At 40.0% G+C, this 13,742-nt stretch overlaps 1 protein-coding gene across 1 annotated transcript in view; it reads left to right on the top strand.

The window, feature by feature from the left end:
* The window catches only part of IQGAP1 (IQ motif containing GTPase activating protein 1), a gene marked incomplete at its 3' end in the record, with an annotated part of 45,713 nt that extends 33,263 nt beyond the window's left edge, over positions 1-12,450 (top strand). Inside the window, exons 24-35 of the mRNA XM_040077021.2 lie at positions 912-1,067; positions 1,282-1,445; positions 2,243-2,467; positions 3,681-3,821; positions 3,910-3,994; positions 6,168-6,400; positions 7,017-7,149; positions 7,492-7,594; positions 9,054-9,189; positions 10,480-10,567; positions 10,994-11,206; positions 12,284-12,450. Of these exons, the coding sequence (XP_039932955.2) occupies positions 912-1,067; positions 1,282-1,445; positions 2,243-2,467; positions 3,681-3,821; positions 3,910-3,994; positions 6,168-6,400; positions 7,017-7,149; positions 7,492-7,594; positions 9,054-9,189; positions 10,480-10,567; positions 10,994-11,206; positions 12,284-12,450 (1,844 nt within the window). The remainder of the gene's footprint in view (positions 1-911; positions 1,068-1,281; positions 1,446-2,242; positions 2,468-3,680; positions 3,822-3,909; positions 3,995-6,167; positions 6,401-7,016; positions 7,150-7,491; positions 7,595-9,053; positions 9,190-10,479; positions 10,568-10,993; positions 11,207-12,283) is intronic.
* Positions 12,451-13,742: the final 1,292 nt, after the last annotated feature.

A 13,742-nucleotide genomic window follows, 5' to 3' on the forward strand; every position in this document is an offset into this window, starting at 1 on the left:
GCCCAGTGGAAAACATTTCCCCAGATTAAGTTTTCACTCCCAGTATGTTCTCAGTCCATCCACTAATTTAGTATGTATCCCTAGAAAGAGAACTGTAGGAGGAGAAGAAACAAGTCCTGAAGCTAAAAAAGGCACCAAGACTGTCTTGACGTGGTGAATGCAACAGATTTTGTATTTAAAGGCTTTGAGACTTTTTTGTTGCTCCTTTATGGTTAAGCAAGTCACATGCCACAAGTTTGCAGCCAGGGGGGTGATTTTGGAGGCAGGAGACACACTTGTGCTGCCTGGTTGCTTGTTAGTTAAAGGAAGCCCCCATCTATTTAAGCTTGGCTGGTGTGATTAATTTCCCCCTGCAAGGAAAAAAGGCTCTTGCTGATATGTCATTGTCTTTTCTTCAAGCTGAAGTACTGATCAGCTTTTCATGTCCTGGATTCATTATACGAGGCTTCTCTGAGTGCAAAATCTCAACTGGTGTAGTGAAATATATCTTAGAAGGAAGCTGCAGTGATTGGGTTGATGCTTGCAGTGAAAAGTGCCATTGCTATCAGAGTATGTGGAGGTAGTGAGCTAGCTGAATACGGAACAGTATTTTTAAACCATAAGCCCAGTTTAAAAAAGGAAAACATTTCCAAGTTTCTTCAGAGTGCTACCAGCTCTGATAGTAATTGCTACCAGGAATGACTAACCCTTCTAGGGTTTCAGACAAATTCACAGCCAGAAACAAAGTAGAGCATGTACTTCCAGTTGGAGAAACTGCTGCCATAGCAAATAATGCTTCACTTTAATAGCCCCAGGCATTCCTTGACACTGCATTTCCACATTCAAGAGAAGTGGTTCAGATGCAACTGTTTTCCAGTATTGCTTGTTAGGAACTTCTCAGAGTGAAATCTGTACCTGTTCTTTCTTTCCAGGATGTTGTTTCTCATAGCAAAAAACTTACCAAGAAGAACAAGGAACAGCTCTCTGACATGATGATGCTGAACAAACAAAGGGGAGGTTTGAAAGCACTGAGCAAAGAAAAGAGAGAAAAGTTGGAAGCCTATCAGCATTTGTTCTACCTGCTTCAGGTATGCAACTTCTTATGCTGCTCGGTAACCTTTTGTCATAGAAGGTTATAAGTCTTAGCACAGTGTTTGCTTATGCACTGTAGTTGTCATACAAACAGTAGGGTTGGGAAAGACCTTTAAGATCAAGTCCAACCAGCAACTGTTTTCAGCCACCTTAGTTTTTAGTGACACCAGTGGGGACATGCACACTAAGTAATTTTTCTTGTTGTTGTAGACTAACCCAACCTACTTGGCCAAGCTGATTTTTCAGATGCCTCAAAACAAATCCACAAAATTCATGGATTCTGTCATCTTCACGCTGTATAACTATGCATCCAATCAAAGAGAGGAATACCTGTTGTTGCGACTTTTCCAAACAGCATTGCAGGAAGAGATCAAGTATGTGGTAGCATATGGCACATTCTTGCTGTTGAATCAGTTTTGGCAGTTACTAAAATTGAGGCCCTTTTCATGTTATGTCTAGTGCTTATATGCAGATAGTGCTAATCTGTCCATTCATTGTCCTCTTCCCGTTTCATATCTGTTAATGTAGTCTATAAAAGAGGAATCAAGTATGTCCATTGAAGATGAGGGCTTTTCACTTCAATCAAGATTTCACTGCTCAACATGGCAGCTACTTTTGATCTGAGGCAAAGCCATGCTAAAATTCAGTCTAATCTCAATTCTCCAATGTCTGATTATAAATATGTCCAACAAACTGCAAACTCAGGCTTTACAAGCCAGGAAGAGAGCTAAATCTAAGTTCTCTGGATTTCCAACAGCTAATGAGGAGTCTGAAATCTCTGTTGTTTGGCATTTCTATTTCCTGTCAATGTTAGAAACTCGGGCTGTCCTCAGACATGTTTTGATGGATTGGTTAGGCCTTAGGAGCTCAGTGTTACAGGACTTCAATTCTTTACCATGCAAAGTGGCACAGCTTGCTGAGGAAGAATATGCAATGAAATTTTTGAGGAACTTCCCTTAATCACTTTTGAGAATGTTTTTTAAGCATGAAGATGATATATGCCCTGAAACAGATAACAACTTCTAAAAAACATGTGTTTCCCCTCCCTGCCCCCTTCACACACACCCCCCTGCCCCGGTCCAAGTCATGCTTGGAACAGTAGTCCAGGGAAGTGTAGGCAGTGACAGAGTTATGCATACCTCAAATTTCAAATAGATTCTTTCTTCTTCAGATCAAAAGTAGACCAGATACATGAAATTGTGACTGGGAATCCTACTGTTATTAAAATGGTGGTAAGTTTCAATCGTGGTGCCCGTGGTCAGAATGCCCTGAGGCAGATCCTTGCACCAGTTGTGAAGGAAATCATTGATGACAAGTCACTTAATATCAAAACTGATCCTGTGGATATTTACAAGTCCTGGGTTAACCAGATGGAATCTCAAACGGGAGAGGCCAGGTATGGGACCTGTTAATACTGTATTTTTCTCAACATTGCTTAGCTGCTTTGCATTGCTCAGTGAATTGTTCAAAACCACCCTTGGTTCCACTGCATGCATCTGTCCAACTGATTGTCTTGTCAAGACAGCTTTCATCTGAGAGTTCTAAAGTTCGTATTCTGGTTAAGGTGCTGAGAGTATTGAACAGGAATGTCATTAGGTGATGGAAGAAGAAATGTTTGGTGTTTTCCTGTGTTAACTTGATAGTCAGCTATGAGACATCCTCTAACCTAAAAGAATGTATTGCAAGAAACTGTATTTGGGAATCCATTCTGTGTCAGTCCGTGTTCATGTCGTGCGTGGCCAGTGCAAACAGGTACTATTCACAAGCACGCAAAGCTGCTCTTGCTGGCAGAAAGCATCACATTGCAGTTTTCTTGGTCCTGACATCTTTCTAATTAATGTCAGCAACTGATGACATGACATATTGAGCTATGTGACTTTGCCGTTCTGGTTTCTTTTTCTTCATGGTGGTCATTTGCTAGAACTTGATTCTGTTGTGTTATTGGAGGTTTTTAACCTACTTTAAAGAAAGGAAAAGCCATACAGATGGATAAGTTCCTCCATATCTAAAGCAACCTGCAGTCATATACCTTTGTATACTCTATGCAAAATTCTGGGCATCTTAAAACTGCAAGTGAAAATGTGTGTTCAGATTAGTCTCTGTACATGAGATTGAGGATACACCTTTATGAATTACCAGCTGCATCTGTCTGTGTTCACTGGAATACTATGCAATAGTTTCAGCTGATTGAAAAAATAGATAACTATTCTTTCAGCAGCATGTTATATTGATTTTATGGGTGCTGCTTTAGCTTCTGCTTGCATCCAAGATTTGATCGTAATACCCAAATTCAAGCTTTCGTTTTCACCAGTTTTCAGTCTGAAGTACCACTGTGTGTTACGGATGCTGCTTTTTTTCCTAGCATGCATGCCGTAAAAAAGATTCGGTTTTGAGTTAGCTGGGTCTTTCTCTCAGTGGCCATTGCAAGGGAAGGTAAAGGAAGTAAAAGCAAAAGAATTTCAGCTCTGATGGTGCCAAGCAGGTTAATTAAAGGCAGTTCATAGCTTTTGGCAGTGAAGTGAATATAAGCGTGTTTCTGTGTCAGGCTATACGTTCTTGAAGTGTACTAGTTTGAGTAATACTCTCCTTTATATGCCTTTTTCAAATAGTAAACTACCATATGATGTTACGCCTGAGCAAGCCCTGAGTCATGAAGAGGTGAGGACACGCCTGGATGCCTCAATCAGAAACATGAGGACAGTGACAGACAAGTTCCTGTCTGCCATTATTAGTTCAGTGGACAAAATCCCGTGAGTCTGATGCACCAGTGTTATCTCTGAGAAATTGCTGACGTCTGCATGCTTGCAGCAGGCTTATTTGACCTTTTCTTTCTCTCAGTTATGGAATGCGTTTCATTGCCAAGGTCCTAAAAGACTCTCTGCATGACAAGTTTCCTGATGCTGGTGAGGATGAGCTTCTGAAGGTGAGGATCTATACACCTTTGTGAATAATTGTCAGCCAAACGGGCTGTGGCAGGCACATCTCATTCTTCTCTCTTTGTTAGGTGTATATGTAGAGAGGAGCGCATGTAAACATATTCATTTATCTCTATGGGTAGAAAATATTTCACATCAGGCTATTGCTGTTAGCTTCATACACATCACTTGAGATGTCATACATTGTTTAAAATGGAGGTGTCCTACTGTTTTGCTTTTACTATCTTGGGCATTTGGACCTTTAGGTTTCTTCACCTGCGGTTTACTGTTGCTCCTATAAAGTAGACCTTGGGTTAACTAGTGTGATCACAGCCTGCTGCTCCTTCCTTAAAGAGATGAATTTAAAAGTCTGTATGGAAAATTCTGATATTCCTAATGCCCCACTCTGGGATGTTTTGACAGCAATATGTAGAGTCACTTCCCATGATGCCTACTCAGTTTTGTATTTTGCATGTCAGTTGGTTTGGAGAACTAAAAGGATCCTAATATTACTTGCACTTAGATGACTACAGTGTTGGGGTTTTCACTGAAATTTCTTTGGTTTTGTGGCTTTTGGTAAATTGTGAATTTATGCCCCTGAATGCTTTACTTTTTAATACAATATAATTTGGTTATTAGAACACTTGACAACATCTCTTTAAGCTTCTCTGCCTCTGCTTTATTACAAAATAATTATCAATCTGAATGCTGTTTTCTTCTCTCTTCTAGTTCTGTGCTTTCCCATTCTGAGACATCGGTTCTTTCTATGCAGGTGAATTAATTTCTTCCATCTGTAAATTTAGGTGGAAAACTGCAGGTTTTGTTAATCCTCATGGAAACAATGTAACTGTCCACATGAAAGTCAAAACTGCAGTTGTGTGCAATAGCTACTTGTAGATTTTTTTTAGCAATCAAAGATAGCCATATAATATACTGTTATTTTTGCCCCATAAGCTCAAATGTCATTAATTCAGTTTCTTTCATGGATTTTTTTTTCTTTTTACTGGCAGTGAACACTTTGACTGTTAATGGTCAGCAGATTGGTAACATCCCACGGCATAATTTGTGAGAGTACAGCAGAGGCTTGCATAAAACACTTGTCAAAACATGACCTCACTGAAACCAGTTGTTAATTTCTGGGGCTGCTTAGCGATGGTTAGGGTTTTTCTCTGTGTTTTCAACTGTTTGTTCAGACCCCAGTCTCTTCCATGCATTTAAATCACGTGGCAGGCAGGTGAGGCCAAGATTCAGTTGCCTGGTCTTCTGCAGATGAGCATGTGGGGAGAGAGCTTTGCTTTAAGTCGGCATAGTAGTTTCATTTCTAGAATTACTTTTGGCAAAATTTCCAACACAGCTTAGAAGAATATTGTGAACATATGAATAATGTGATAATCTCAATCTGTAGCTCCTTGAAATGTACTGCTGCTCACATTTGACTAGGTAAATTGGATTTTTGAAGCATCAAATGCCATTTGTTTACTGTACTTCTGATTTTCTTACTTCTGGATTAAATGGTTTCTCACTAAGTAGGGATATTTTATGCCTAAATTTGTCGCTGGCTTATAGAAGAAAGCTTTTATTCTGAAAGAGAAAAGGGCTTTGGCCAAGAAATGGAAAGTAATTTCCTCAGTTTTACTTCCTGGTGTGCCAGTCTTTCTCCCTATTTTTGCTTTGTCAGAGATGGCAGCCAATGCTGCACGCTTCTTTAAAAATCAGCTCTCGTTCCATACTGAATCTTCATTATCAGATTCCTCTGTACCATGGTCATTCTGCCCTCCGTTAGCCTAACTCAATTGCATTTAATTCTCCTGACAGACTGTCTCATGCGCATACCAATAGTTCTTTGGTAACTTGTATCTCCTGTCCATACATTTTTGTAAGTTGGAGCTCTAAATCTTTATGCATAGGAATATCTGCTGCTGTGTTGTTCTATGACTGGAAGTGCTCAGGCTTTCTCTGTGTTGACCTCCCTATTGCATCTTTATGATGTCTGCTTTTTTTTTTTTTTTTTTTTTTTCCCCTGTAGATATTTTGGGATGGCATGTGCTTCTATACAGCAGAACCTTTGTCCTGGAAAGAGGTTTACAAGGAAATAATTTATCAAAACACAGAGTAGTTTCAATAAAATTCAGTTGCGTCCTGTGCTGTTGTTTGTTGATGCATTTTTTCTCTCTTTCCCAGATTGTTGGCAACATACTCTATTATCGTTACATGAATCCAGCCATTGTCGCACCAGATGCATTTGACATCATCGACCTTTCAGCTGGAGGTCAGCTGACAACAGATCAACGCAGAAATCTTGGTTCCATTGCAAAGATGTTACAGCATGCTGCATCCAATAAGATGTTCATGGGAGACAATGCTCATCTAAGCATCATTAATGAATACCTATTGCAGTCATACCAGAAATTCAGGTAGAAGACCATAGCTAAATATGCTGGGAAGTTTGGCAGAGGGTAAACGTTGTAAGTAACATGGGAAAATAGTAAATTTAGAATATGGAAAATTCTGTCTCTGAAATACGCAGTTTGCTAAAAATAAGAGATTTCAATCCAGACTGCCACACGCATCAGTGACAATGGCAGATATAACGTGTACCTGGAATTCATGAACGGTACATTGTATGTTAATGAGATTTCAAAGTCAAAAGTTTTGAGTGTCCAGAATAAAGGTTGCTTTTGCACGTACTTATTATGGTCATCTTATCTCTCCTGTATTTTGGGAAAAAGGTGACTAGAGGTAGTTGAGGGCAAAGGATGATAATGCAGTGGGGGCAGGAGAACGTGGTCACTGAAGCCAGTTCTATCAATTCTGAAAATGAGCAAATGTCAACATGTCCTGTATCAATGACTGAATTTACTAGGTTGCTTTTGATGTGTTAAACTAAAGCTAACAAAGTGTAGTATGCTCTAGTGTACCGTAGTTTAAAGAGAAGAGTCTATGCTTGAGATTGTCATGGGCAGGTAATACTCTTGACATACCACATGACTCTCAGAGTCATACTGACTGTTCTCTCCTTTTTTTCTGAAGACGTTTTTTTCAGGCCGCCTGTGAGGTTCCTGAATTGCAGGATAAATTTAATATTGATGAATATTCAGACTTGGTGACTCTCACTAAACCAGTAATTTATATTTCTATTGGTGAAATCATCAATACACACACTGTAAGTATACATTAGTCATAGTTGCTCCTTATAAGCAGTGTTTGCGAAGAAAATGCTGCTTCTATCTGAAACGCAAAGGTACCAAGTACAAGGCTGAAAGTTGTCACGATTGTAGTTTGTGAGAGCTTGTTTATTCATAGAATCAAGTAATTTAGTTATGGCTTCACTAAGTCTCTTTGGAAAGCATTTAAGTATGTGATATTGGCACAGCTCTGAATGTTGACATTGCTGCTTTGGAGTTCAGTGATTTTTTTCTAAAAGATACCAGCCTAAAGTAATGTAATTTTACTGTCTAGAAAAGGATGTACTGTTAAAACATAATTGTTTTTTCTGTTCATCTAGTTGCTCTTAGACCATCAAGATGCAATTGCTCCTGAGCACAATGATCCAATTCATGAGCTGCTGGATGATCTCGGAGAGGTTCCTACAATTGAGTCCTTAATAGGTGGTCTAGTTTGTTCTGCTAAAGTAATATGTGGCATTACCTTAAATGACCTAAAGTGCAGTAAAGGAGCAATATAAGAAATCATCGCAGGTCATTTGGGAGGGATGTGCTCTAAAAAGAAGCAGCAGATTTGTTGCAGTATATTTTCTCTGCATAGTTTACTGCCTTGAAAAAGCAGGGGTTCTTTATCTTCTCCCCACCCACCTCACCTCATCCCACTCTAGAAGTTTCTTGAAGACAGATGGATATTGATGTATTTTCTTGATTCCATTACACCAGAGCCATTTCTCTGTGCTTGTCCGTGTTCCAGCTTGTTTGCAAAGGTCTGTCCTCCTTTCTGGAGATCTGTAGGTGTTCCTTTCAGACTGTGGTAATAAATGTATTAAATAGCCTGTGTTCCTTTAAGAATCTTTGGCATGGGGACAAATAACATTTTTCCTCTCCTTTAGAGTTTTTTTCCTTAAGAAAAATAGAATTTTATTCTCCTCCGGCTGGGGGAAGAAGGAACTAACACTACTAATCTGTAAAACTCTTCTGGAAACCTGAGGTACAGTTTACTGCTTCAGGATATAACACATACTGATAAGATGCACAAGTGTTTCTCCTTCATTGGCTTCTATGTTGCAGTTATTTGAGGTTTCTAGTCTGGGGGCGGGGGTGGGGGGGGGCAAACCAGGCACAGTTTTTGGAGAGGATGCTCTGACAGCAGACACCTTGAAGTTGCTTGATGAGAAAAGTTGGAACCTTCTGAAGGAGTGACTGCAAGCACATTTTCTTCCAAGCGCTGACAAAGAACAGAATGTAAGAAGCATTATCTGAACAAGCATAGACCATGGGTTTAGCTAGAACTTGCCCTCCTTCCCCATTTCATTTTTCCTGTGTGCATTGTGTCACTGTGGCTACTATGTCAGTGGTAAATATTTCTGTAGCCCTTTAAAAAATGGGGGAAAGGTACCAACAATTGTTCTGGTGAAATCTCGTATGCAATTAGAGCAAGAAAATTTCTTTTTTATGGGATAGCTTACTTTGTTTAAGAGATGATGACAGGCTTGGTTGCTAACAAGGGCTTCACTCTTAGCTTGACACATTCATTTTGACGAGGACACAGACATATGGGCATCATCACATTTTTGTTTCTAAAGTACTTTCAGCAGTTCAACCACTCTTCTCAGTGAGATACTGATACAGTGTGGACTACACGTAAATCTTCAAGGGATGCAAAGTGATTTTGTGATGCTGTTCTGGCCAATGCATTCCCTCAGATTTGTTATGGAAAAGTCTGTAATATATTCTAGATTATGTCTTTAGAAGTTGGTTTGGGGTTTTAAGTGTCCTTTTGACAGTATAGAAAACAGTCTAGGTTTCTGTGATCTGTTATGTAGGGAAAAATTACCAAGTCCTTACAGACAAGAAGGTCTAAAGAATGTCATGTAATCTATAAATTCTTTCTGCTTGGCAGGGGAAGGTTCTGGCAATGTTAATGATCCCAACAGGGAAATGCTAGCAAAGACTGAGGTTTCTCTCACACTCACTAATAAATTTGACGTTCCTGGTGATGAGAATGCAGAGATGGATGCAAGGACAATTCTGTTGAAGTAAGTAGGGGGTAACTGCCTGGTATGTTACTCAAAAGAAGGAGCAGCTTGAACTTTTTAACAGTTAATCTACATGTGATAATAAGAGAATTAAAGAATAATTTAAAGAAATGTGCAGGAACTGTTACTCCAAATACTCTGAGATTGTAGCCATGTCCTTTTCTATGCTGCGGTATGACTTTTAATTGACGAGGACTAATAGCCTTTTTGAGTAGCATAGGTCTTACTACCCTAATGGAAAGAGAACAATGGACTGTCAGGGATTTTATTATTGCCAAAATCTTTATTCTGGAAAACTTTTTACTGATAGTGACTCTTGGGTAGATTTAAGCAAATCCCTATCACTGAGGTGTATAGAGCAGTGACCTGACATTCAAATGCATGTTTACCTCCTCTGATGCATTCCTGCTCAGATGCTGTATAGTTTAACTGAAAAATCTTTGGTCAGCATATACTTGGCCTAGGCAGTCAGGTGATCTCCCAAAAGAAAATTTTGTCCCCATAAATAACCAGACTTCTTAAAAGATACATCAGTATTTTGCTATCCACCAGACGAAGGTGACATTGATTTCAAAAGTAAAGATTTACCAGCTGCACTGGTAGTCGTTTAAATTGTGGATGATGAGGAAGGTGCATATGTTAAGCAGTTTGTGCCATTCCAAAAATAATTCCAGCCTGACTGCAGAGATGCTATTTGGTTTCATTGCGTGGCTTAAGGACAGCTTCAAGTGGACACCGACTGGGATTAAATCTCCACTCAAATCAAGGAATGACCCTGTCTATCACCAGACTGGAGTTGAGCTCTACCTCGTCTCCCATGCACATAAGAAAATAATCCTTCAGAGTTTCTTGATACCTGTTACAGATCACTGAAGCATGCTTATAGATGGAAAATATCATAGAGCCTTTCTGGTTGCACATATGGGCTGTGGCTACTACCTGCTCTATCTTTCACCTTGAATGCAGTTTCTGTGGTCCATGTGGCAGTGCGGAGGCTATCTTGTAATATATGGGGCCGCATCCTTGCGGTTTGAGGGAGTTTTGGGGAGCAAGTTGTGCATATTACAGAGAGGAACCTTTCGTGGAACCGGTTTCCAGTAATGCACTGTCCAAAAAATAAAGTGCTTCTCAGGGTTCTGGTCTGGTTTAGCCTATGAATACCTGGGTGCTTATCTGGTAACATTCTGACTTTAAGTAAGTCACTAAAATTGGTATTGTTGCAGAACAGAAGAGTATTAAAGGTCTTTCCTTTTAAATTTTTTTCTCCTATTCTCCTTGATATCTTTGCAGCACAAAGCGTTTAATTGTTGATGTAATCCGCTTCCAGCCAGGGGAGACGCTGACTGAAATTTTGGAAACATCAGCTACCTCAGAGCAAGTATGATGCTGTTTCTCTGTGCTGATTTTAGACTAGGAAATCATCGTCTATCTAGTTATATGTGCGTATGTGTGGAACTCTCTGTTTATGTATGGCAGTGAAGCTGTCTTCACTGACAATGGAACGGTGTAATGATAATCAGGAGGGTGTACAATGGAAGTAAATGGTATGTGTGAATCTTATTCCTGCAGTAGTTGCTAGAAACTGTTTATGTAGAAGACCATTTTAGATGATAGGTAGACTTCTCCTTGTTCCCATGTGTAGAATGTGTTCATCAAAACGCGTTCATTCCAGTCAGGACGGGAATCGTCAAGCAAAACTTCATCCTGTGTTATGCTAGAGATCAGACATTCTGTTTCTGCTCTTTTTTGTCACCTTAAAGTTGATCTGCTTATGAACTTGAAGTTTTTTGTTCCCTTCTTCTAGGAAGCAGAGCATCATAGAGCTATGCAGAAACGGGCCATTCGTGATGCTAAAACTCCTGATAAGATGAAAAAATCTGTCTCTGTAAAGGAAGATGGCAACTTGAATCTCCAAGAAAAAAAAGAAAAAATCAAGGCAGGCCTGAAGAAGTTGACAGAACTGGGGTCAGTGAATGCCAAAAACAAATACCAGGAACTAATCAATGACATTGCGAAGGTATGCTATTTGAGGATTTATAGTAATCCTAGTGGAGTTTTCCCAATTTGCAGCCTTGTGAAACTGGCATGAGTTTTTAGAAGGAGAGTAAGGTTTTTAGTAGCTAATTTATAGAGAAAAATCATACCTTTTGTTGCAGCATTTCTACCTCTTGGTATGTGGTGAAGTCCTTTATTTTTATCCAATGTTTCTGTTCTCTCAAATGACCGCCTTGCCAGGTTCTCAGGTACTTGAAGGAAAATACTTAATAGCTTGGAAGGGAAATCCTGATGTGTGATGTCTTTTTTTGCTCCATTTTGCTAATTTAAGTAGTGCCTCTACAAGCCTATTCACACAAGGAAGCTTTGCTCATAACTGTAAGTCATCCTAACTTGTTGTTTTTATTTAAATGTGCCCCTTAAAGAATACCTAAACGAAAAGGGGGATGGCTGTGAAAAACTTACAAAATAGGTCCAGTACTGTTGTACATGGCTACAGTGACAATATATTTTATATCACATTGTTTACTGAAAAACTATTCAGGAAATACTATGTAAGTAAACCAACTAAATGATCGCCTTAGGGAGCTGATAAGAATTAATCGTACTATAGATAATATGTGTCACAAACGAAAGTAGCAGTCAATTAATGTAGTCTTTTCTTGTTTAGATATTAAGGCAAGTGATGGTTAGAGACTGACTAACAAAGAAAAATAATGAAGTCTGTGTGCTGCTATGGTTGTAGTGCTTGATTTGTAAGATACTTTCCCTACCCAGTACTGGCAAAATTGCTGCTTTTATAACATGGGCTTTCACTGCCCACTCTAGTCATTGCAACTAGGACAGAACTCCAGTTCGAGAAAGCCACAAAAGGTGCAAGTGTACTGCTGTGTAGAGTCAGTTAGTTCCACAGTCATCATGGAGAATAAGCTGTGACACTTAAACTGGGGCAAGTGCAAATGAGTGCTCAAGTCTGTAGCATGAAGCAAGTCTAAGCAAAATCAAATTATGTGCTTCAAGTACTCAGTGGCTCTGGGACTGTCTACCTGGAGAGCTCAAATGACTGTTAAGTCTCTGCCTGTGTTTCTCTGTGGTGTAGGATATCAGAAATCAGCGTAGATACCGTCAGAGAAGAAAGGCGGAGCTAGTGAAGCTGCAGCAGACATACAGTGCCTTGAACTCCAAAGCTACATTTTATGGAGAGCAAGTAGACTATTACAAAAGTTACATAAAGACCTGCTTGGATAACTTGGCCAGCAAGGGCAAGTAAGTATCTTAGAACCATAGAACCATAGAATGGTTTGGATTTGAGGGGATCTTTAACAACCGTCTAGTTCCTACCACCCTGCCATGGGCAGGGACACCTTCCACTAGACGGAGCTGCTCCAAGCCCCATCCAGCCTGGGCTGGAGCAGTTCTGGGATGGGGCAGCCACAGCTTCCCGGGGCAACTTGTCCTGGGGCCTCACCGCCCTCACAGGGAAGCTGTTGACTGCAATTTTTTGAGTGTGACTATCCAGTTGAGTCCTTATCCATTGAGTGGTCTGTCTATAAAATCCCTGTCTCTTCAATTTGGACACAAGGGTGTTGTGTGGAACATTGTTGAATGCTTTTCACAAATACAGGTAGATGATTGTCAGTCACTTTTCCCTCATCTAGAAACGGTGTATTAACCCTGTTGCAGCAAATCACCAAATTGGCCAGACACCTGAGTGAAGTTATATCAGCTGTCACCAATTACCTCCTTGTTTTCCATGTATCTTAGCATAGTTTCCAGGAGGATCTTGCCAGTCACAGAGGTGATACAGACCGCATCTTCCTTATTTTTCTTTTCCAATTGGTAGGATCTTCACTGGACTGCCACATTTTTCTCATACATGATGGATAGTGGCTTAACCACTTCCTCCACTAGTTCCACAGACACATCTCATCAGGGTCCATGGACTTGCACACTTTCAGGTTCCTTAGATGGTCTTTAACCTGATGACCTGCAGCAGGTGGTTCCATGGTCATAGAAGTGCTTCTTATAAGAAAGCATGTGTTGCTAAGAAGAACCGTAATGCTATCTGCCCAAAGCTCCTTGTCCAAGCTCTTTCCCACAGTGATAGTTTTAGCGCAAGGGTGTCAGCAGCAGTAAGGAAATGCAGGGAGACATCCTTGCCATGAATTGGGTCAAAAAGACAAACTTGGAAGACTTTTTGGTCCCTTTGGAAGAAGAGAGTGCAGAGTCCGGTGATGTGAAGCTTGTTGTTCACATATGTACTTGCTGCTCAGTCAGTCTGTCCTAGCATCCTTCTTAGGAACAGAATATGAAAATAACGTAATTACCTGCAAGGAAACCTTTCATCACAAATTGTCCCTGTTTATGCCAAATGAAGTCAGCTGTTACAGTGATAGACAATGCAGATTTTCTTGGGGGGGGGAAAAAGTTGTCTTTTCCATTCAGATGCGAGAATGTGATCCCTTTTCATTTGCAGAATGAAAAACAAGTTTTTGAGTAGTTTCAGCTTTATCCATGTCTGTTGTCATTAGACCCAATTTTGCCTAACGAGAGATGGT

Source organism: Hirundo rustica, chromosome 13, assembly GCF_015227805.2.
Source record: "Hirundo rustica isolate bHirRus1 chromosome 13, bHirRus1.pri.v3, whole genome shotgun sequence".
Classification (NCBI taxonomy): Eukaryota; Metazoa; Chordata; class Aves; order Passeriformes; family Hirundinidae; genus Hirundo; species Hirundo rustica.